This window comes from Arvicanthis niloticus, chromosome 5 (assembly GCF_011762505.2).
Source record: "Arvicanthis niloticus isolate mArvNil1 chromosome 5, mArvNil1.pat.X, whole genome shotgun sequence".
Classification (NCBI taxonomy): Eukaryota; Metazoa; Chordata; class Mammalia; order Rodentia; family Muridae; genus Arvicanthis; species Arvicanthis niloticus.
The window spans coordinates 13,742,711-13,767,561 of record NC_047662.1 but is presented as its reverse complement, the minus strand read 5'-3'; the positions used below and the strand labels follow the sequence as shown (position 1 = coordinate 13,767,561).

The 24,851-nt window shown below is 51.5% G+C and overlaps 1 protein-coding gene across 2 annotated transcripts; it reads left to right on the top strand.

Moving 5' to 3' along the window:
* The first annotated feature begins 452 nt into the window (after nucleotides 1-452).
* Nucleotides 453-24,780, top strand: Spata21 (spermatogenesis associated 21). 2 transcript variants are annotated; one of them, XM_076933849.1, is made up of 15 exons: nucleotides 453-695; nucleotides 1,099-1,231; nucleotides 2,510-2,679; nucleotides 4,103-4,248; nucleotides 6,664-6,811; nucleotides 9,288-9,553; nucleotides 10,430-10,493; nucleotides 14,032-14,486; nucleotides 15,000-15,088; nucleotides 16,343-16,480; nucleotides 19,235-19,306; nucleotides 19,418-19,535; nucleotides 23,245-23,420; nucleotides 23,976-24,159; nucleotides 24,621-24,780. In XM_076933849.1, exons 3-15 carry the CDS (start codon nucleotides 2,554-2,556, stop codon nucleotides 24,676-24,678), a joined length of 2,040 nt encoding a protein of 679 aa, XP_076789964.1. In that variant the 5' UTR covers nucleotides 453-695; nucleotides 1,099-1,231; nucleotides 2,510-2,553; the 3' UTR covers nucleotides 24,679-24,780. The 2 variants fall into 2 exon arrangements, with proteins under 2 accessions (XP_076789964.1, XP_034359324.1); XM_034503433.2 differs by having other exon boundaries at nucleotides 470-695; nucleotides 2,513-2,679.
* The last annotated feature ends 71 nt before the right edge of the window (nucleotides 24,781-24,851 follow it).

Below are 24,851 nucleotides of genomic sequence, written 5' to 3'. Positions count from 1 at the left end.
AGGTAGACTTTCATAATCAGACTATATGGTATGTGAAGCACAGTTCAATTAAGCTGCTAACAAAGAAAAAAAATGGAATCAGGCCGGGCAGTGGTGGCGCACACCTTTAATCCCAGCATTCAGGCAGAAGCAGGCAGATCTCTGTGAGTTTGAGGTCAGCCTGGTCTAAAGAGAGAGTTCCAGGACAGCCAGGTCTACACAGAGAAACCTTGTCTTGAAAATCCAAAAGGGGCAGGAGTGGGTCGGGTAGAGATCAGGCGCCCTGGAAGAAGGATGAAGCCTGTCTTAGCCACCCCTGCTCCAGTTCTGTCCCTTGAGTCTGTGTCCTTTGCCTGAGGTCCCCCCCCTCCTTGTCTAATCTGTCAGCTAGCTACAGATGGGGATCTGGTCTTCCTTGGGGCTTCTGTTCCCTTAAGTCTGTGGTTGGTAGAACACGGAGACCTGAGAATTCTGAGGTTGAGATGGAAACAGTGGACAAAGGAAGGTGTTCCTAAGGGTCTGAGGAGATTTTTCCCAGAAGGGACAAGCCCCCTCTGGAGCAGGACGGCTCCAGAGAGGAGGGATGGTCAGGGGAGCCTTAATGGGAAAGAGGTGGGGGGAAGTTACAGACCACAGGGGAAGAAAGAGAAACTTAGCCACGGCCACAACTGCTTGTGCCATTTGAGAAGTGGAACAGCAGCTGCTCCTTTCCACAGGTGGGGTGGGGCCTGGTGTCGGGCACTCCTACCAAGTGGGATGGGGGGGGGCTGGGTTCGGCTCACTGTGGGGAGGTAGGTGAGACAGCAGAAGGAGGGGCAAGGGGAGAAAGCTGGGTCAGCAGAAAGTATCAGGGGACATATCCTCTGTATCCCTTGGGTGGGGGGATAGTGTCCCAAAGGCTTGTCACCTAAGTGGTACAAGGGGTCACCCTTAAACAATGAATGAGTGACCCAGGCTTCCAAGAGGCAGCACAGCCCTGTAAGAAGTGCCATCTGGAGAGCTGAGCCCATAAGGAATCCGGTTGGAATCCGGTTCCTTGGAGATGACAGAGATGAGCCAAGTGATGCCGGGCAAGAGGGTGGGGACTCTGAGCTGCTGTTTCCGTTTTCTATCCAACAGGAAGAGCTGAGCCATACCTCACAGGGCTGTGAAGGGAATCCAGCTCGAGAACTTCCAGCAGAGAGGAGACCGTTCCATGGGCAATAGCTGGCCTGCTGTGGCTTAGAAAGGAAAAGGCCCCAAGATCCTCCAGGTCACGGGCTCTCCCTGGAGGGCTTCGGGAGTGGGGGTATGACCTTGGAGAACTAGTAAATCTGACACGCAGCTAAGATACCACCATAGAAACAGTGCCAAGGTCGCTCTCCGTGAGCTCGGGCTGGGTGGATGGTTCAGTCACTGAAACGGCTTTGGAAGCATGAGGACCTGAGTGTCATTATCAGAACCCTTGCTCAGTGTGTTTGCTAAAGCAGGGGTGGGGTGGGGGGTGGAGTGTATGGGGAGGCAGAAGACTGCTAAGTGGTTAGACCACTACCTCTTCTTATAGAGGATCTGGGTGCCCAGCACCTACATAGTGGCCACAAACATCTGTAATTCTAGTTCCCAGGGATCACACACACACACACACACACACACACACACACACACACGTAAATTTAAAATGAATAAACCAGCTGGGCAGTGGTGGCGCATGCCTTTCATCTCAGCACTTGAGAGGCAGAGACAGGCGGATTTCTGAGTTTGAGGCCAGCCTGGTCTACAGAGTGAGGCCTGGGCTACCACACCTGGTCTTTTTTTTTTTTTTTTTTTTTTTTTTTTTTTTTTTTTTTTTTCCTTTCCCCTAAAGGGTCGCAGTATCAGGGAGGTTGAGAACTGCTGGTCTATTTATTTATTTTATGTATATGAGCACATTGTTGCTGTCTTCAGACACACCAGAAGAGGGCATTAGATCCCATTACAGATGGTTGTCAGCCACTATGTGGTTGCTGGGATTTGAACTCAGGACCTCTGGAAGAGCAGGCAGTGCTCTTACTCTTAACTGCTGAGCCATCTCCAGCCCCAACCACACCTGGTCTTACACGGTGCTTTTGTGTGCTAGGCAAACTCACTACCAATTTAGCTCCACCCCAGACCCCTAGTGGGCTCTCTTGTCAATGTGTATGCTAGTGTTTTCAAGGCTCTGTGGTGTCCTGCAAGGCACTGTACGTTTCTCTTTGATGAGGCCAGTATCCCATTTCCTCTCGCCTCTCAGAAAGGGCTCGAGGACACAGCAGGACTGCGCTGTGGGAAACGCGGGGAGATCTGTAGTTTTGCACCAGCCGTGGGTTCGAGCCCACTGTGGACCTTAGGCAGGTTTCCTGAGCCTCTTTCTCGGGCTCATTGTGGTGCACAGGGGTGGCTCCTGGTTAAACGCCAGCCTGGCTCGGCTCCTCCCTTGAGGCCGATCTTGGCTGGTTTCAGGTGCACTGCAGATGGAGCAATGGGGTCTCAGGCCTGGTCGGAGCTTGACTGGATGATGTCTCCTTGGTAACAGCAGCTTATGCCCCTCGCTTTGGGAATCTTGCTGGCTCCAGAACAATGGAAAACAGAAACACCCAGACACACCCAGAGAACAAGGCGGAGGCTCCAGCAGTCCTATCAAGTTCTGGCCTGAGTTCCACCAAAAAGAAGACAGATTCGGAACCCACTGTCTCAGTTGGTCAGGTGGGCAGACCTTCACTTCCAGTTCTGACCTCCATTCCCAGAACAAGGCACTTCCTACCTGTTTGGTTGGTTGGTTTTCCAGACAAGGTTTCTCTATGTAGCCCTGGCTGTCCTGGAACTCACTCTGTAGACCAGGCTGGCCCACAACTCACAGAGATCCACGTGCCTCCACCACCTCCAGAGTGTTGAGATTAAAGACAAATGCCATTACATCCAGCCCTGGGCATTTCTTAATCCAGTCAAGTTGACAACCAAGGCTGACCACCAAATGTCCACCTCTGTCAACCTGACACGCAAACCATGTGTCCAATCCAGACCGTCCCAATAAAGCCACTGTACTCATGTCACAACAGGAGATGACTCCGTTGGGCGAGGCAGAGCCCCGTCCAGTTTCTTGCCTCACACCAACCAGCTGGTAACAAGGGCCTCAGTATGCGAGTCTGTGGGGGACATTTCTCACAGGTCCCACATCTCCTAGAGGAGAGCTGGGCAAACATTCTGGGCCTCCTTTTCTGTCATTCCTGTTCTCAGCAGGCCAACGTGGGGTACCAGTTCTGCTACTTACTTAGCTCTCAGCGCCCCCTTCAGCCTTTTGTGTGTGTGTCATGGTAAGGGTTGCCTGGATTCAGTCTGTTGAGGCCCTGCCTCAGGGTGGGTAAGCTAGAGTTGACTCCCACCAGAATCTTTTGTTAAAACAACTTTGCCCACGAGTTAATGAACTGTATGGTGTTGGCTAACTTTTCAGGAGCTAAGTTGGCTTCAGGTCTACTCTACCAGTCACTGACAGCCACGAGGGCGACTGAAAAATCAGCCGGGCAGTGCGGGCATGTGCCTTTAATCCCAGCACTGAGGAGACAGAGGCAGGTGGATCTCTGTGACTTCAAGGCCAGCCAGGTCTTGAGTTCGAGCTCTAGGACAGCCAAGGCTACACACAGAAACCCTGTCTGGAAAAAAACAACACATTAAAAAATTAAAAACTCTGGGGGGAGGGGCCGGCGGCATGGTGGCATACACCTGAAACCTCAGGTTTCAGGCTGAGCAAGAAGGATGTCAAGTTCAAAGCCAGCTTAGGCTATGTACCACAACCACTGTCTCAGACAGCTGAAGTGTCCAGCCCCTGGGCTACAGAAGGATGGTACTGTGGTGGGCATTGTTCCTTACCTGCTGGTATTCTCTCAAACAGGCCTCCACACACAAGCCTTCGGCTCACATTCTGGTTGGCCTCCCGTTTTATGCCAGAGTCCATAATGCTAAGCAGTTGAGTCAGGCCCACTATCTACCTCTAGGCTACCTCCTGGTCTTTCTCTTCACCTCTCTCCAGCACCTCCATCACAGGAGGATGGACAAGAAGAAACAGGTCAAGGGCCCCAGTGCCTGGGTCGAGCTCAGCCCTTGAACTGGCCCAGACCCATCTCTGTTTCAGACTGGACTTGCAGATGCTATTGAAAGGGACAGCAGAAAGCAGCCTGTAGCTCCCAGAGGACCAGAGAGGGAGCCCCGACACACAGGATCATCCCAGGGGTCAGGGGAGCTTCAGATCCAGGAGCAGAGGCCCTCAGCAAGACCAAGGTGAGTTGTGGGGGGCCTCCCAGAAAAGGGAGTCTGGAGAGAACTGAGAACTTACAGCCTAAGACAGATCTAGTGACTATAGCTCTCTGGTCCCCATTTTCCTTACCTCTTTCCTCTTCCCCAACCCCTGCTGAGGAGCAAACCCAGGACCTCAATGATGTTAGCTTGGTCAGTGCTCCATCGCTGATCTGTAACCTTGACCCATTTCAGAGCACCGATCAAACTGTTTCTATCCACCCTTTGTCCACTCACTCCTACTAGGACAGCACCTTCCACGTGACTCATTCAAGGGGAGTTTATGTCATGTCTCTTGTGCAGCTTTAGATCCCTCCAGCCTGGTACCAGCCCTGGCACCTCCATGCTAGATTCTCAATAAGCATTTATTCACTAAACCAATAGAAGAATCAACAGCAACAAAAAAGACATCAATGGGCCAGGCTTGGGGGCACGTGCCTTCTATAACCCACCACTTGGAGGTCGGAGGAAGGGAGGGTCGGTAGCCCAAGGGTAACCTTGGCTACATAGTGAGTTTGAGGCCATTTTAGACCATTTAAGACAGTGTCTAAATAAATAAATAACAAATAAATAAAAACATAGACAAACTTACACCATGGGGCCAGGGAGATGTCATGATGGGTAAAGGTTCAGTCCCCAGGGGTTACATGACAGGAGAGACAGTTCCTGGAAGTTACCCTCTGTGGCACCGTTGGCCTACTGTTCCTCTCCACCTCCCTACCCCCACACATGGGCTCTCTCTAGATTATGTAACTCTGGCTGTCCTAGAACTCATTAAGTAAACGAGGCTAGCCTCAAACAGAGATTCTCCCTGCCTCTACCTCCCAAGTACTGGGATTAAAAGGCCCCATCCTTCCTGAGGACCTTACAAGGTTTACGGTTGCTGGGGGAGGGAGAATATCTCTTCAGTGGTGTCGCTGGTGGTAGGATGCCTACATATGTATAAATAGCTCAGATAATCATAAAAACAAAAACAAACAGATATGAAGGGCTGGAGAGATGGCTCAGTGGTTAAGAGCACTATCCACCCTTCCAGAGGTCCTGAGTTCAATTCCCAGCAACCACATGGTGGCTCACAACCATCTGGAATGGGATCTGATGCCCTCTTCTGGTGTGTCTGAAGACAGAAGACATTTTCACATACATTAAATAAATAAAAATAAATAAATAAATAAATAAATCTTTCAAAGAAAAACAAATATGAAATGAAAAGGGGCGGGGCTACTTGGGAAGAGGGAGGAGACTAGAGGAGGGGGAAGGGCGAGGCATGAATATGAACAAGATATTTTATGTTAATATATAGATGTCAGAACAAAACCCATCACAATGACCACATACTAATGAAAACAGAAAGGACACATGCACATGAAGGCCCCTTAGCATGTTAATTATATGCTAACGTATGTAGAATTAAATCTCCACTAACAGCTGCTCAGGCATAAGAAAGAGCCCCAGGAAGGAAGGTCCAGGTAATCATGGTGGCATGCACCTGGGATCCCAGCACAAAGGAGGCTAAGATAGGGCTAGTAGTTTGAGGCTAGCCTAGGCTACAGAGCAAAACCCTGCCTGAGGAAGGAATGGAAGGGAAGCGGGGAAGGGGGTGGTAAAAAAAGAGAAACTCCAGACAGATTAAAGAGGGAACAGAAACACAGATTCAAATCCTGATGGTAGGAGGCTTTATGACCCTGGGCCCATGTCTCTCAACCTTTCTGAATCCCAATTCTTATTTTTCTGGTGTTTTGCTATGTGTGTATGTACATATGTACGTGTATACATGTGTGCACATGTGTACGTGTGTGCATGCATGTGTGTTATTGGTGATTGGACCCAGGGCCTTGTGCATGCCAGTCAAATATTGTACCAATCGAACTATAGCTCCAGCCCAGCATAAAGTCTCTTTCTCTGTCTGTTTCTGTCTGTCTGTCTGTCTCTGTCTGTCTCTCTATCTGTCTCTTTCTCTCTCTCTCTCTCTCTCTCTCTCTCTCTCTCTCTCTCTCTCTCTATCTCTCTCTCTCTCTCTATAGCAATGAGAGAGGCAACACAGAACACAGAATCTCATGCATCCCAGGCTTGCTTTGAACTTATTGTGAGGCTGAGAATGAGCAACTCCTGGCCCCTCCCCTCTCTGCCTCCTTACATCGGAGTTACGTTACAGGTGTGCACCAGCAGCATACACTCCTTATCTTTCTGAAAAAACAACCAGCACTAAAAGGGTTAAACGCTAACCACCTCAACATTCACATCAAGGAGCCTGAGACGAGTGTAGGAGTGTAGATCAGCCCTTCCTTTACTCTCCCAGGCAATAAGTATGCACCACTGGTGTGCCTAGTCCTAGGCAGGCATTCTGGGAGAGCAGCACCAGGCCTGAGTAAAGTGACAGCTGTCTGCTTTCTCCACAAGGACAACCCAGGATGGGCTGAGGGAGCTGCAAGCTGGCCAGGAGCAAGCCCAGCCTATTGGGGATTTTGTGACCTCTGAAGGGCGACCACAGCCAGCCATGCAGACCAAGGACCAGCAGAAGAGATGGCAGACTGCCGAGAGCTGCCAGGTAACCCCAGGAGATTGGAGAGAAAAGCGTGGGCACCATGCAGGGAGCAAAAGGGTCCCTATGCCCTTCACACAGCTGTTCTTGCGTTTGTTGGAGGCTGTGCACTGGAGCTGGCTGACACTCAGTCTCCGTGGGTCACTGGTGATCCTGGGAGTTGGAGTCAGAGTGTTCTTCAGGTCTTGTTTACAGAGAGATCCCTATGGGTGTCTTGGGGACAGGGTAGGGACGAGGATACTGTGACAGATGATGCTGGGCGGTGCTGGGTTTAAGAGACTGGCTGTGTATGTGTCTGTCTGTCCATCCTGTGTGTGTCTCTGTCTGTCTATCCTGTATGTGTTTGTCTGTCCACAAGTATCTGTCCATCAGTTTCTGTGTGTGTGTATGTGTGGTGTGTGTGTCCATGCCTTGCAAGGCATGCTGGACTTTCTAAAACTTACTTAACTGGAATACTTTTATTTATTTATTTTTCTCATTTCTACATTCATTTATAAAAGAAAATAATGTAGCATAGCCCAACACAATATTCTTGGTTTTTTTGTTTGTTTGTTTGTTTGTTTGTTTTTTCGAGACAGGGTTTCTCTGTGTAGCCCTGGCTGTCCTAGAACTCCTTCTGTAAAACAGGCTAGCCTCGAACACAGAGCTCTGTCTCCTGAGTGCTGGGATTAGAGGCATGCATTCTTAGTTTCTCGTCATATTAAAGCCTGCCCCCAAGTCAGCATCGCTGTCTTTATTTTTTTAAGGCAGGACTGCACTAAATCTCACCTAAAGTACTTGCTATGTAGACCAGCCTGGCCTTGAACTCACAGAGATCCTCCTGCCTCAGCCTTCTTGAGCCCAGTTTACTTGGCAGTTTCTCCCTCTCCCCCTCCCCTCCTCCTCCCTCTCCCTCTCTCCAGGGTTTCTCTGTGTAGCCCTGGCTATCCTGTAATTCACTCTGTAGAAGAGATCCGCCTGTCTCTGCCTGCTCTGAGTGCCGGGATTAAAGCCATGAGCCGCTGCCACCTCCCGGCAGCTAGACACTTTCTTAAGGAGCTGAGGACACCTGCACCCCAAGAGCCTTTCTACCCTTCTTAGGGTGTCTATTGTGATGAAACACCATGACCGACCGAAAGCAAGCTGAGGAAGAAAGGATTTATTTAACTTCTGCTTCCATAGTCCAACGCTGAAGGAAGCCAGGAAGCCAGGGCAGGAACTCACACAGGGCGGGAACCTGGAGGCAGGGACTGATGCAGAGACCACAGAGGAGCACTGCTTACCAGCTTGTTAAGACTGCTTTCTTATAAAACCCAGGGCCACCAGCCTAGGGATGGCCCTGCCCACAATGGGCTGGGCCCTCCCCCATCAATCACTAAGAATATGTCTTCAGGCTTGCCTACAGCCCTATCATATGGAAGCGCTTTCTTGAGGGTCCCTCCTCTCAGATGACTTTAGCCTGTGTCAAGTTGACATAAAACTATCCAGCACACGCTCCTAGGTATTTGCCCAAGAGAAATGAAATCAAATATCCATACAGAGAGTAATATTCATGAGGCTATCAATACCCACATGGATATCAACAGTCATAGATGTATTAGGTATAATCAGTAAAAATAGGAAACACTTCAAGTATCCATCAGTAGCTGAGGGGAGAGACACTGTGGTATCCCATGCACTAGAGTCCTACTCAGGAAAGAAAGGAGGAAGGCTCTGAAAGACATGCTAAGAACTGGTCATAGGAGTGACCACATGGAAGGAGAGAAAACAGGAAAAATAAGCACCAGGGTTGGGTATGGTGGAGGCACACAGCCTTTGATCCCAGCACTCAGGAGGCCAAGGCAGGCAGATCTCTATGACTCTGAGGCCAGCCTGGTCTACAGAGTGAGTTCCAGGCCAGCCAGGGCTACATAGAGAGACTTTGTCTCAAAGCAAGAACAGAAAAAAAAAAAAAAAGATAGAAAAAACACACACATATACATATATACATATATACACATACATATACTTATATACATACACGCACATACATATATACATATATACACATACATATATTTATATACATACACACACATACATATATACATATATACACATACATATACTTATATACATACACACATACATATATACATACACACACACACACACACCGGGGCCTGGAGAGATGGGACAGCAGTTAGGAGCACTGGCTGCTCTTCTGGAGGACTGGCGTTCAGTTCTCAGAACACACATGGTGGCTCACAACCACCTGGCACTCCAGGGTCCGGTACCTCTTCTGGCTTCTAAGGGCATCTACATACATGTGGTATACATCCACACGGACACATACACATAAAGAAAAATGCATCTTTAGAAAAAATAATACATGCCATATAACAGAAGGAGCATGCAGGGGAGTGAGGAGGCTCTGTCCTTTGAAACTCCCCTGAGGAAGTCAGATGATAGCTCTTCTCAGGGCCTCTTCTTGACTTCTCAGACTCTCCCTCTTCCCTCTCAGGGAAACACAGATCATGACCAGGGGAAGCCATGCACCTCAGACAGCAGGAGTCAGCCACTGAAGAATAACTCCCCCAGTGAAGCAGGCCGCCCCCACGTCAAGCTGCAGGAGCCTGAGCCTATGCCGGTACCTAGCTCAGGGACTCACAAGGACAGCCCCCAAGAGGCAGTGCCCCCCAAGCCCAAGGTGACTGCAGAGGAAAAGAAGGCCCCTCCCGTTTTACCATCTGTACCATCTGTACCGGGACCTCGAACACACAAAGACAGGTAAGTCATCCTCCAGGGCCACCCCTGCCTGGCTCTTCAGCTAAACCAGAGATGGTGCTAGGGAGCCAGCTCAGCCAGTGCCATGTTCACTGTGCAAAGATTAGCAGCTGGTATGAATTCCACCCCTGTAAAAAGCTGGGTACACAGGCACATGCTTGGAGACAGATGGCTCCTGGGACCATGGCTGGCCAGTTAGTCTAGCCAGCTCCAGGTAGATGAGAGACCACGTCTCAAAACAAGATGGAGGCTGAGGAGATGGTTCAATGGGTAAGGGTGCTTGCTGCCAACCTGAAGACTTAAGTTCAATTCCTGGGAACTCACATGGTGGAAGGAGAGAACCGATTTGTTCAAGTTGTCCTCTGACCTCCACATGTGTGCTCTGGAATTCTCACACACTCACTCACACACCCCCCCCCCCCCAGCAAATAACTGGCCACCGACTTGGCTCAGCAGGTTAAAATTGTTGGCCACTAAGCATGGGCCATGATTGCAAGGCCCACATAGTGGGTCATACAGTAGGTGGAGGAGAAGCCGAGCCACACAAATTGTCTCCTGACACGTGCGCTAACGTAAAAAGTCAACAAATGCGATTAAATTAAAAAAAACAAAACAAAACTGAAAAGCATAAAAAAATGGTGAGGTGTTTTATGTTTCTGGCTGGCGAAGCCCCTCGGTTAAGTCATGGGCTGCTGAGCCCCAATGTTCCCATCCTTGTTCTGCGGATCTCCATGCGTGCAGGTGAGGCAGTGGGGGGACACACACACTGGGGTGCAGGATGGCTGGGCCTGCAACTCTGCAGTGTGCTGGGCCTGCAACTCTGCCCCACCCCCACCCCCACCCCCACCCCCACCCCCACCCCGTTTCTTCTCTGTTTAGGGGCGAGGCTGTAGAGAGCAAGACAACACCGAGGCCTCCTCCTCCTCCTCCTCCTCCACCTCCAGTAAGTAGGGACAGAGTGGGAACGGGATGATAAGGGAAGGGAACTAGGGGGATCGGGAGGGAGGGAGGGTGGTGGAAACAGAAACATCTCCAGTCAAACTGGGGAACATGTGCGTGTAAGCCTGGGCTACACTCACATTTGATTTATATTTCATTCTTTTTAAATTTTTATTTATTCTTTAAACAAATAAAGTTTACTTTTTTTTTTTTTGAGACAGAGTTTCTCTGGGTAGCCCTGGGTGTCCCAGGACTCACTCTGTAGACCAGGCTGGCCTGGAACTCTCTATGTTATTGAGAATGATCTCAAAATCCTGCCCCCTCTGGCCTCCGCTTCCCAGATGCTGGGCTTACGTGTGCTGAGCCCAGTGTGTCTGCTTTGAGAGGGCAGTCAGAAATGAGATCCCACTCTGGGGCCTGATTCTTTCTCAGGCTGTTCCCATCTGCCCTTTACCCTCAGTTCCTAGTCACAGCTTCTCCAAATGCCTGCGGCCTTCCAGCCGTCCCCACACCACCAGCTCTGCCACTTCCTGGTCTCTTGAGTTGATGGGACAAGTTTAGAATCCCCAACCTGTCATCATCATCTGGCCCTTGTCACCCTTGCCTATCTTCAGGACACATCCCCAGCCATACCCTGGTCCAGGACACTCCAGCCAGGCACACTTTGTCTGCTGGAGCTTGAAGTGACCGTGTGTGATTTGCTTAGCTGACAGTCATGCCACCCTTGACTTCTGCTCCACTATGTCCTTGTATATCAACAAGTGTCACTGAAGAATACGAACAAAACACTCCAGCCTCTTCCCGCCCATCAATAGCCACCCCGCTGCCTATTTATCAGATCCTTTCAGACACACCACCAGTCTCTCCATCTGTGCAGCAATATCTACCCCAGCACTCCCTCCCTTCTTAGTACCTATAGACCCAAGTACCTTAGTGCCTATGGACCCTTCCATCTACTTCCTTAAGGGGACTTTCAAAGAACACAACTCCACACGCTCCTTAGACTTATATGGTAGATAGCCTTTTACATTTTTTTTTTGTTTGTTTTGGATTTATTTTATATGTATTGATGTTTTGCCTGTTTGTATATTTGTGTACCATGTGCCTGTCTGGTGCCCTCAGAGGCCAGAACAGGGCAGCAGATTCCTGAAACTGGAGTTACGGATGGTTCTAAGCCTCCATGTCGGGATGAGGAATAGAACCTGGGTCCTCTACAAGAACAGCCAGTTGGGAAGGAGGCTCAGTTGATAGGGTTTGCTTGGCATGAACAAGCTCCTAGGTTCCACCCCCATACTGCCCAAACCAGGCGTGGGGACACATGCCTGTAACCAGAGCACTGGGGAGCTAAATGAGGGAACCGTAGACTCTCAAGGTCACTCTCTTCTACACAGAAAGCCAAGGCCAGTATGAGCTTTGTTAGTAGGGGGATGGGGTGGGTGGGGGAGATGGCTCAGCAGGTAAAAGCCTTTGGTGACAAGCCCAACAACCTCAGCTCGGCAGAGGGACCCATGGGTTGGAAGGAGAACCAAGTACCGCAGGTTGTCCCCCCAGCCGCCCAACCCCGGTACACCGCAGCACCTGACCTGTATCGTGTGGATGCATATTTACACAGATCAGTTCACCGGTAGCCTGGTGGGGCAGTTCATGCCTGTCTTTAATCCCAGCACTCAAGAGGCAGGTACAGAGTTCGTGGGTAGCCTCATCTACATAGAGAGTCTGAGACCATGTCTCAAAATCAATCTGTCGAGGCCAGCCTGGTCTACAGAGTGAGTTCCAGGACAGCCAGGGCTACACAGAGAAACCCTGTCTCAAAAAAACAAAAACAAAAACAAAAACAAACAAACAAGCAAACAAAAACAAACCAAAAAAAATTAAGTAAATGCAGAGCTGAGGTCAACCCCCAGGGCTCACACCGTGAAGGAGACAACTGACTCCACAGCTTGTTCTCTGCCCTCCACGTGTCAGACATGGCACACGCATGTCCACACATGCCACGCACACACAGACTTCATGAGGTTATTTGGCTGAGGTTCCTCCCTCCCTCTCGAACCCATTTTCCTTGGGCTCAGGGGCCTGACCTCAAGGCTCCTCCTACTCCCCAGCTGGCTCCTCCCCGTCTCCCCCCTCCTCTGCCCTCCCGGCTTCTCTGCAGTCTCCCCTCCGCACTCGCCCTGGAGGACTGCAGTCAGTCCCTTCGACGGCTCCCAAATCTCCATTTTCAAGTCGGATTGTGCCTTGAAACTCCCAGCTCATATACCCAATTGCCAGACAAAGTGAATTCACCCCTCAGACTGCAGACCAGAGAGTAGCATCTTGTACCCTTCCCACCTACTCCTGACCCAGTCTTCACCTCAGCAAAGGATGCCCTAGCTGTTCACCCAGAGGCTCAAAATCACTGCTGATTTCTCTCATCCCTCTACAGTCCCTTCCCAGTTCATCAGCAATCCCTCCCCGGCCTAAGAAGCCATTTCTGAGTCCATCTATTCCCCACCCCCATCGCCTCGCCTAAACTTCGCCCTCGTAGAGTAAGACCCTGAATCTTCTCCCTAACACACAAGGCTCCGTGTGTAGCTGTTCTGGCAGACTTCTATCCTGTAGATACCCCAAGTTTATTTCCCCTGGGCCTTTGCACATGCTGCTTGTTATGCCCGACTGTCTCTCCATAGACACGGCCATGACTAAGTCCATGGAGTTACTCAGGCTTCAACCTAAATGTCACTCAGCAGTTTTCCCCGACCATCTAGTCTCAAGTATCCTGTCAGCCCTGGGTCCTCTAACATCACGATCCTATTTTCATTGTCTTTGGAGGTGGGGGTGGGGTTGCTGTATTTGCCTGTATGTACCCCCTGTGCACCACATGCATGCAGTTCTTAAACAAGCCAGAAGAGGGCGACATGCCCCAGAACTAGAGTTACAGACTAGGAGGAATTTCAGGTGGGAGCTGGGATTACAGGCCTGCAGCCTCACCTTGCATCATCTAAGGGAAGAGAGAGTTAGGGATGCACTTTAGGGGTGCAAGCGCTCCTGCCCTCACTGAGGTATCATGGTCGATCCTTAGCATCGGGAAAAGGTTGCTGATAAGAATAAGTGAGGGAGAAAAGCGAGCCAGGCTGCCCAGCCTCAGGTTATCCTGACTCTGATGAGAGGGATCAGATGTAGCCGTGGCTGGCTCTGTATAATGAATGAGAAACAGTAACTGAAGTGCCCATTAGGAGCTGGGACACCTGTGTCACTTAGGCATCCAGAATGAGGTAAGGCCACAGCTGTGTGGGCTGCAATAAGGGAAATTATTTCACTCACGGATATAGCCTGCAGGTGGGAGGTGGTGAGCGACTAGTGGGTCAGAACACCTCGGAGTGGTACTTGGAGATTTGGAGTCCCTCCTCCAGGGCTTTGGAGAGGAAAGGATAAATCAAATCGTCTGAGCATCCCCAGAGGCTCTGTGGGAGGCTAGAACCTCTGTAGGCCTGTCTGTCTGTCTGTCTGTCTGTCTGTCTGTCTGTCTGTCTGTCAGTATCACAGGTGCCCTCCCCTCCCTGCAGGAGGAAAGAGATGTTGAGAAGAAGGAGTTGTGCCAAGGGCAGAAGCAACGGCAGCAGGCCTCGGCCACTGCAGGCACCCAGGGTCCTGCGAACTCCCGACGGGGTTTCATGAAGTGCTTACTGGAGGTGGAAGAGCAAGAGGAAGCCACCCACAGAAGGACTCTGAAGTCCCGGGCCCTGACAGCCAGGAGGTCCCCCAAGACTGTGACTTCTGTGTCCAGTTCAGGCCCTGTCACCAGCTCTGTTCCAACCTTACCTGTAACCCTGCATGAACCTTCCACCTCGACTCCAGCTACTGTCCCATCCTGGGTCAGACCACCAGCCCCTGGGCAAACCCCAATCCCTATGGGGTCCCCTGGGTCAGTCCTGCCAACTCCTGTCCAGGACCAGACCTGGAGATGGCCAGAGTTCTTGCCCCAGGGCAATGAAAGAAATCTCAACTATTCCAAGATACGGTAGGAACCATCTCTGCTAGCCTGCCATCTTACCAGGGCCCTGGCTTTCAGTCTGTTTCCAACGTGGGCCCTTCCACACTCTGGTCCTCTCCTCTCCCCCACCCCATCTCTGCTCATCACCCCCCCATCTTCCTCCCACTGTCTCCTTTCTGTGCTTCCCAGCAGGGTGTCCCCCAAGGTCTCACCCCCTTTCCATTCTTCCCCCCTCCCTCCCTCCCTCTTCTTTCTGACCCTGGGGATGGAAGCTGAGGACTCACACATACTAAGCAAGTACTGTATCCCTGCTCTGCACCCTTAGTCCTCCCACCACCACCAAAGGGACCACCTGTGGCTTCTGTCTCACTCCCTTGGGTGTTGTCTCTTTCTGTGAGACTTGTGGCTCACACTTGACACAACAGAGTCCCTTGGGGAAGTTTCCCTACCCTCTGCTGCCTGCCGCTGGGTGGCCTTGGCAGGGGCAGGAGTAGAGGGAAGGAGGTGATTGCAAGCTGTCCTGGGCCCATTCTCCTGCAGGCAGGAGCCAGAAGAGCATGGCGTCTTCAAAATGTATCAGAGCTGGGAGGAGCGGGCTGATGAGCACCTCACCCTGAAGCAGGAGGAAGGTGAGCACCACACAGTACTAACCTGCTGCCCTTCTGCCCCACTGCTCCGCTTTCTCACACCATTGCCTCCCTACCCAACTTTTTCACACGCCGCTGCCCTCCTGCCCCACGCCACTGCCTCCCTGCCTCACGACGCTGCCCCACTGTCCCACGCTACTGCCCCACTGCCCCACGCTGCTGCCTCATTGTTCCACGCCGCTGCCCTCCTGCCCCATACTGCTGCCCCACTGCCCCACGCCGCTGCCCTCCTGCCTCACGCCACTGCCCCCCTGCCCCATACCGCTGCCCCACTGTCCCACACCGCTGCCCTCTTGCCTCGCCTCACGCTACTGCCCCACTGTCCCACGCTGCTGCCTCATTGTCCCACACCGCTGCCCTCCTGCCCCATACTGCTGCCCCACTGCCCCACGCCGCTGCCCTCCTGCCTCACGCCACTGCCCCCCGTCCCATACCGCTGCCCCACTGTCCCACAGCCCTACACCGCTGCCCTCTTGCCTCACACCACTGCCCCACTGTCCCACGCTGCTGCCCCACTGTCCCACGCTACTGCCCCACTGCCCCATGCCGCTGCCCTCCTGCCTCATACCACTGCCCCACTGCCCCACTGCCCCACGCTGCTGTCCCGCTACCCCACTGTCCCACTATACCAAGCAGTGTCTCCCGGGGGTCGACTGCACTTGGCCCTAGGACACAGAAAAGGTGGCCCGCCTCCCCTACTCCCACCGGTCCTCTTTAGAGGAAGCCTGAAGGACAGGCAGGGTTCCCCAAGAACCCTACCCATCCTAGACAATCCCTCCCCATTTAACAGGGCCACCAGCTCTGAACAGGCCTCTCCTGCCCATCACACCCTTCCTATCCCAGCAAATCTGAAAAGTGCTCATCTCCCATCCTGGGTGAGGTCCCTGTGAACCCTATCCTCCCTGACCCTACTCCCTCGGGACAGGACGGTGACGAGAATGAATGTGTACAGTCCTACACCCACTCCTTCCGAAGGTCTAGAACCTTCTTGACCACAGCAGCTCCTTTCCTCGGATTTTCCAGAATGTTTCACTGACCCAAGGGAAATAAAACGGACAGTAGAGGCAGCTAGCTACCTGCTGCCCTCCACATGTATGCACGTACCGAGCACACCACACATACACCACGTGCCACAAACAAAGCTGGAGGAAGTAATAACACGATGCCGATGATGGTGAGATGATGGTGATACGGTGATGCAGGGTCGCCCCACTTAGTAACCGTCTCCCTTGACAGCCTTCCGAAGCTATTTCGATATCTTCAATGGTCCTGGTGAGGTGGATGCGCGGAGCCTCAAGAACATCTTGCTCCTCATTGGCTTCACCTTTACTCCAGCCCAGGTGGAAGAGGCCCTGATGAGCGCTGATGTCAATGGTGAGCGAGGGGAGGGAGTCTTCCCTGAGCCCTGGAAAGGGGCTGCCCCCCCCACCCCCACGAGGCCTGTTAGACCATATGGGCTCCTTGCTGGAAGGATCCCTGCTTGGCTTAAAGCTCTGGGTCAGAGTCTGGTGTCCCTAAGGTCTGAACCACTGTGTCTGCCTTTTCCTTCCGCCCTGGGTCTCACCAAGTCTGTAGCAGGCTCTGCTTCCAGAAGCTAACGGTCCCTGAGCCACTGTGCAATGGCAGTTTCTAGGGATCCAGAAATGACTAGAACTTCCCTCCTAACCAATGGTGTCGGTGACCTCGGGAATTTCCCCTCAGCTCTTCACACTAAGTATCCTTCATGACTCAAACACTTCGTCCTTTTGCTTTGGTTTTTTTTGAGACACAGTCTCTGTGTAGCCCTGGCTGTCCTGGAACTTGCTCTGTAGACCAGGATGGCCTCAAATTCAGGGATCTGCCTGCCTCTGCCTTCTGAGGGCTGAGATTAAAGGCGTGCGCCACCACTGCCCAGTGAGCCTTGCATTTCCTTTACCAGCCTTCTGGCTTTGACTGTCCAGCGGTTTGCTAGGCCTCAGTTTCTCTGTCTTTAAAATAGAGTGGCAACCTCCTCCTCATGTCCTGGAAGATAAAATGGGGTAAGCAGGCAAAGGGTGGGACTGTGGTGCAGCAAACAGCAGCTAGCATGATCCATACAGTAAGTATGGGATGTCTTCTGTGAGTGTTCCTGCCCAGGGCACCAGGACGAGAGACGTGTAAGACACAGCCCTGCTCTCCTCAGGGGGTTCCCAGAGGTCACTGCCACAGGATAAAGCTTGGCACAGAAGTTAAACAAAGCACGGAAACAGCAGTCGCAGCACCTTGGAAGAAGGGGGTCAGGAAGGCAGGCTTCCTGGAGGTACCACTCAAGCCAAGTGGTGCCAAATTAAACAGTTGTCAGGAAAAGGAGAAGGAAATAGTAGTCCCTGAGAAATGGGCATGAGGCACTTGTTTGTGGCAGGGTGTGGCCCGACAAAGGGAAAGGTAGGCCATGTGGGAACTGAGTCCTGACCACTGCTCAGGACTGCTGCGTCTGCCACTGCAGACTCCCCACACACACTTGAAAAGGTGTCACTAAGCAGTGTACTGTGGACCTAGGAAGACAAAGGTTCTAGGCTTCAACCCTCGATGGCCTAGCTCTGCCCAACTCCCCCACCCATGTGAACTAGGGCAAGAGCCCCTTTCTGTGAGCTTCAAGTGTCACCAGTGGCCAGGGTTAAGTCCTAAGCACTCTCACGCCTGTCTTTAAGAACTGGAAACCTCCTGAGCCCATTGTTAAGCAGCCCAGAAAACATACATGACCTGGCTTGAGCCTGGGGCACAGTGTGGGACAAACTGTACAGTGCTTGTCTCTCAGAGTCTCTTCTAAGTTCTGGGTGTCCCACATGGTGACTGGGGCTTTACGAGACAGTTCAGTAAGAGATCTGACCTGGTTTGACTCTTCTTTGGCTGGTAAAGACGCTTGCTGCCTGCCTGGGACATTTATGGTCAGAGGTGAGAACATACCCCTGGAAGAGATCTCATCTCCACCCCTGTGATGTGGCAAGCACATCGCCTCCCCTCATAGAAAATCAAGAAAATGTAACAAGAAGAAAAGTTAGATGCCAGGCGGTGGTGGGATGTCCTTAATCCCAGCCCCAGGGAGGGAGGCCGAGGCAGAAGGATCTCCGAGTTTAAGGCTAGCCTGGTCTAGAGTAAGTTCCAGTATAGATAGCCAAGGCTACATAGGAATCCTGTCTTGACAAACCAAAAACAAACAAACAAAAAAACAAAAAACAAAAAAACAAAACAAAAAACCTTGAATGTCTAAGGGACGGTGGTGGAGGGTGAGAGGCCACCTGCGGCCGGGGAGCACATTGAACAGGGAAGAACTTGGCCTTCTGGGAAAACAGCTTAGACTGGGAGCTTGGCAAGAGAATGAAGCTACTGACAGGAGTCTGGTGAGGCCTGCAGGGCCCTGAAGTCTAGCCAGGATTTCATAGGTTCATATTCTCATGCAGAGACCAGCACTCAGTAATGGCAGCCGCTGGCCTTTAGTGTGCATGTGCTACGCACGCAGCTGTTAGGACCATCTCTACTCCATAGAAACTAAAGCTTCCTGGGGCCTGGGAACTCCACCAGGATCACAAAAATGGGAAGTGGTGGACACGGGTTTTGAACTCACGCTGCTGCTGTCTCTTAATAATGCAGGGCCCAGTAGTTTTTCTTTCTTTCTTTCTTTCTTTCTTTCTTTCTTTCTTTCTTTCTTTCTTTCTTCCTTCCTTCCTTCCTCCCTCCCTCCCTCCCTCCCTCCCTCCCTCCCTCTCTCTCTCTCCCTCCCTCTCTCTCTCTCATTCCTCAACAGGGTGTTGTAGCTCAGGCTGGCGTGGAGCTGGCTAATGTACTCAAGAGGGCCTTGAAGCATTGACCTTTGTCCCTCTACCTCCAGGTTTATGTGACATTTGGGAATTGAACCCTGAACTTTGTGCATGCTAAACACTACCAACTGAGCTACAAACCCTGTCCTGGTCCAATAGCTTCTCACCCAAAAGATTGTAATTTTTGGCTTTTTCATTCCATATTTTTTGCTGATTTGGCATTGCTGCTACAGTACGTGGGGGTGGGGTGGGGGTGAGCGGGTATCACAGGACACCAGGGTCATACCTGGCTTGCTGTCCCAGGGCCTGCTGCAGCAGGCCCTTGGCCACTCTTACTTCTTTGACTCCGCAGGAGATGGTCATGTAGATTTCAAAGACTTTTTGGCTGTGATGACAGACACCAAGCGCTTCTTCTGCTCCGTGGGTGAGCAGGGGTCAGCCCTGGGCAGTCAGAGCTGGAAATGGGACCAGGAGGCTGATGGGGTACATTGAAGGGCACCTGAGAGTAACGACAGCTACTCCTTCATGATCCCAGAACAGAACGTCCTGATGGATATGTCGCCCCCAAACCCCTACACACTGTTCTTTGAGATCCTCTCTCTGTTGGTGGAAATGCTAGCCCTGCCGGAGACAGCCCTAGAGGAGATCACAAAGTAAGTGGGGCTACTTTGTCGGGTGGGGGACAGAGGACAGCTAGTGCTGTGATACCTGGAGACATTTGAAGGTTAGGATTCTCAGTTGCAAGGGAAAGAAAACCCCAATAAAACTGCCTTGGGTGGAGGACTGCACTGCTCAAACGACCAGCCGGGACTTCAGGAACGGTTGGATCTAGAGAGTGGATGATCCCAGGAAAGTTTTTTGTTTTTGTTTGGTTTTTTTTGTTTTGTTTTTTGAGACAGGGTTTCTCTGTGTAGCCCTGGCTGTCCTGGAACTCACTCGTAAACCAGGCTGGCCTCGAACTCAGAAATCCGCCTGCCTCTGCCTCCCAAGTGCTGGGATTAAAGGCATGCGCCACCACTGCCCGGCTCCCAGGAAAGTTTTATTTCTCCATCTTGGGCCGTTGGCTTCAAAGCTCAGCTAGGTTCTCCCAGTGGGAAAGGTGGTAATGGCAACCCCACACGCTGTCCTCCTGATTCAGTGGTTTCAGCAGGATTGCATCGATCCTTCCCTAAAAGGCTGAGACACTCTTAGAAATCTTGCGTCCTTCCAGGAAGGGTGGTGGGCAGGTAGTGGTGCTCAGAAAGAGATGACTACAGCTTAAACCAACAGGAGGTTTCTCAGGCTAAAACGTGATGGGTAGAGGTGGAAGGCCCAGCTGACCTCACACAGTGGCCTCTGAACCTTGCCCTCTACTTCCTGTCCTGATTGACCACACTTTAGTATTCACTCAGTCATACGGTAGGCTTATCTTTGGCCTTTTGTGACTTCCTCACACTGGTTTCCAGAGTGGCTGCACCAGCTTGCAGTCCCACCAACAGTGAGAACAGTGAATGAGGCCTCTCGTTCCCCCCACAGCCTCTGTCAGCCTGCTTTCTTGATCTTCGCCGTTCTGATCAGAGCTAAGGTGAAATTTCTTAAGTTGCTTCAAAGTGGATGATGGACACATTTTGAAGTCTTTCTTAGTCATTTCTTTTAGAACTCTGTTTAGATCCTTAGTCCAGTTTAACTGCATGGCTTTTTTTTTTTTTTTTTTTTTTTTTTTTTTTTTTGAGGTCATTGTATGGTCTGGATCTCACTCCTGTCAGATGCACAGCTGGCAGTCTCTCCCCCTCTGTGGGCTTCCCCTGCACTGGGCTCTTCCCTTACTTGTGAGAGAGCTTCCGCCGGGATTCCAGCAGTGGCATGAGACAGATTCCTTTTTCTTTGTCTAAGCAGCCAGTGCTGTCAGTGGTTGAACCTCAAGTGGGTAGCCAATGTCACTCATTTTTGAGAAAACGTCCATGGAACACCAGGATGGCGATCCTCCTGTCTGAGTAAAGACTGTGCCTCCCTTCCTACTTCTTGTCTTCCCCCGAGCCGCTCCTCCTCCACTGTGTATTCTAGGCCAATGGGGCTGCCCAGTGAGACTCTACCTCAAAAAATAAAAATTCAGATTTCACTAAGGGCACATGTAGCTCAGGCTAGACTCCGACTTGATATATAGCTGAGGATGCCTTTGAGGTTCTGACGCTCCTGTCTCATATCTCCTGAATGCTAGGACTACAGGTGTGCAGAGTCATGCTTGGTTAGTTTGGTTCAGGGGCCAAGCCCAGCGCCTTGAGCATGCTAGGCAAGCACTCCATCAACCGACCACCCACCCATCCACCACACACACTCCTTTAGCCTCAGGGCAATCGAGCTCAAGCCCTAAGGCTCAAGGACTCCTACAATCTGGCAATCTCTTTGACTCTCTCATGAAAGCTTCTGTGGCCTCCATAGAAATGCCAGCCTAAAGATGGAGTCCCACTTTGTTCACAGTTACGTGTCATTCTGCAGCCCTTCCCAATGGAGTACAGCACAGCCCAACATGTTAGTTTCCTGACATTCTCATCCTTTGCTGTTTTGAGAGTCTTCAAGACAGTTGTTTTTCGGGCCTAGAGAGATGGCTCAGTGGTTAAGAGCACTGGATCCTCTTCCAGAGGATGTGAGTTCAATTCCCAGGATCCATCCACATGGCCGATCACCACTGTCTGTGTAACTCCAGTTCCAGGAGTTTAACATCATCACAAAGATATGTATGCAGGCAAAACACCAATGCACATAGGATAAAAATAAGTAATTTCTAAAAAGAAAGTTGTGAGTTGGGTGTGGTCGTATACATCCCCTAATTCCAGCATGTAAGAGCAGGAGTATGGGGAGCTTAAGGCCACCCTTGGCTATGCTGTGAGTTAGAAGCCAGCCTGGGCTACATGAGACAGTCTCAAGAACAAAAAGCCAAACACATGCTGGCTGTACACAGGCCTTTGCAGTCGCATCGGGCCTTTTTCAGATGCAGTCTTTCCCTCCCCGCCCCCAATCCTGTGTCTGTGTGTGTGTGTGTGTGTGTGTGCGCGCGCGCGCGCGCGTGTGAGTGTGTGTATAAAGGTACCCTCACTGGTCACGTGTCAGGTCCCCTGTAGCTGGAATTACAACCAGTTTTAAGCACCTGATGTGGGTGCTGGGAGCTAAACTTGGGACCTCTGGAAGAGCAGGAAGTGCTCTTAACCACGAACCATCTCTCCAGTCCCGTTCTCCCTCTGCATCCCTCTTAAATAGCACTCCTGTTTTCCTTGGGTATACTTTTTTTTGGGCTTGTACCAACCAAAGCTTCTTGAGAAACAATGTACAGGAGGAGGCAGGGTTCCTGAGAGTGCCCACAGCTGCCAGAGCATGCAGTCTCTGCTACCTGGGTAGTCTAGCTGGGTATAGAATCCTGGTGGTCGTGTCAGTTACAGAATGGGCCTCCAGTTCAAACCAGAGAGTTCATGTTATTCTTGGACTAGAAGCAGCAGGCAGGGAAACAAAGCTGCCCAGGCACCCAAGTCAGAAGCCATAGGAAAGCAGAGGGAGGAGCCGCGATGTCTTTTAGAGCTGTGTGCACTCAGGAAGGTAAAAGATGAGTTAAGGTTAACACTGTTATCACTGATCAGGACAAGGTGGCTCATGCGTATGTCAGCACTTAGGAGGCAAGAGGTCAAAAGACCACCCTGAGTTTGAGGCCAACCTGGGCTAAAGCCAGTTCCAGGACAGCCAAGGTCTGCCAAGCAGACATTCTGACACAGCCTTAGACACCGCAGCTTAGATAAGGTGGAGCCAGCTGTATGCCGGGGTTTGTTGTTTTGAGACAAGGACTTCATGTATTCAGGACAGCCTAGAACTCAACACCCAGACAAAAATAGCTGAACTGAGCCTCCCACATCCACCACCTCCTGAGTGCCAGGACACAGGCGTGTGCCACCAAACTCAGTTTAGTTATTTTCCGAGGCTTCCTGCATGCGAGGCAAGCACTCTGGCAACTGAGCCACACCCCCAGCCCTGCACAGCTGGTTTACAGGCAGAAATGTTATCTACATGAAGGTATCAGTAACAGAGATGGTGGGTAATACATACCGACCTCGAAGTGGCTGGTCCTGAGAACCTAATGGGTCTCATCGCACATACAATCCTGATGCACATCCCCCCCCCCCGCCCCATCTTAGCAGTGGGGGAGAACCTCAAGCCCCGATGTCAAGTGGCATGAAGTGAGACAGTAGATAGAACCATTTCCTTGTATTTCCTAAGAGGACTACGTCCCCAGATGCCTGGGCTTCAGTCCTACCACACAAATGGCCAGCTAGAAGGGGGTCAGGAGGAAGGGGTAAATTGTCCACAACCAGGCTGAGCTGCTGGGCATTGCCTCCCTAGCTACTACCAGAAGAAGCTGAAGGAAGGTTCCTCCAAGGCCCGAGAGATGGAATCGGCTATAGGCGGGCTGCGACCAAGGAAGAAGATTCCTTACAACCCTCAGCAAGTAGAAAACGTAGAAGTCCCAGAACGCAGGGTCCTCAGGATCCTGAGCCGGCTGAAGCAGCAGAACTATGGTGAGGGCCAGTGAGCGGGCTGGACTGGCAAGCAGATCCCTGTCTATGTGGCCAAGTGCCCCTAGATGGAGCCTGTGGCTTAACAAACAGGGCTGGTTCACACCAGACACCCAGCTCCACGCTTTGGACTCTACCTTCCTCACTTAGTCCTATGCCAAGGCTGTCCTTGCGCTACTGTCTGAGAGCACCAGTCAGTTCCACTTCAAGGTCCTTTGTAGGTATGTTCAACATCGGCCCCACTTGCAGAAATGAGAACCCTAGAGAGTATTACGCTGACAAGGGCAGTCTGCACTTCAGTCCATCCCCAAATTATGTGCTTGCCCATTCTCCTGGGCTAGCTTCTCTTTAAGCTATGGCCAGCCTCACACCCAGCCTTTAGCCTTGTCCATCATCCCTGTCATTGTCCACTCAGTACAGTGGGTACCAACATCCTCTTCAACTTAGAGGCTCAGACACTAAGGTATTTATTTGCCTAAACCCACTCTGCTTATTATGTGGCAAGTCTAGGATTTCTCCAATTTGGCCATGCTGAGCTCTCTTGCTCCCTTATTCCAGCTGCCAATCTGCAGAGCCCCTATGCCCAGGTACCCTGCATCCCACTCTGCCCGAGGCTGGACAAGAAGGCAGTTCGTCGAAAGCAGGCTAGCCATAACCATTCAGTGCTGGATCAGTGTGTCCCCGCAAGCCTGGGCCCTGACCTCCATGGCCTCTTCTTCCAGCCAGGACAGCAAGGAAGCAGGTGGGTACTGAGGGCCAGAACCCCTTGGGCCCATCTACTATGTTGGAGAGGCCTCTGGTCTAGTAACTGGGGAATCCATCTTTCTAAGAGATGGCTGGGAAACTACTTGATCCAGGAGGACAGATGCCATACAGGACAGGGCAGAGACTCACCTTTGTTGAAAGCTGGGTACCAAGTTCACAGAAGCCTGAGCATCAAGCATCCCTACCTCCTCCTTAGGGTGGCATTAATCCTCTGTTCCCAAGCATGGGGACCCTTTGGCCCTGCTCTGAATTATGGGAAGCTTAGAAACAGGAAGAAGGGGGTGTTCCCTGCAGTCCTCAGGACTTGGGATCAGGGCCCCCAGCCCAACTTCTGGCTCTACTGCTTCTAGAAGCCTCTCCCCTGAGAACATGGGATGGCAGGACTATGGGAAGAGAGCCAAATATCCCCTACCTTTCTGTACCCCATGTCCTTCCCAGGGAACATAGCTCTGACAGCAGGAAGTGGCTTAGCTCCGTTCCAGCTCGAACCCACTGATCCTCTGGTGGCTCCAGTTCAAGGCCTGCAGACAGTTGGGCAGGGCCTGGATCTGGGCGTTTGCTTTCATGGCCTGGTAAGCCAATAAACACCAAGAACCTCAGCCTCTGTACTGGATGTCATTGAAACCCTGCCCCCACCCCTTCTCCACATAGAGAGTGCCTGCATGCCTC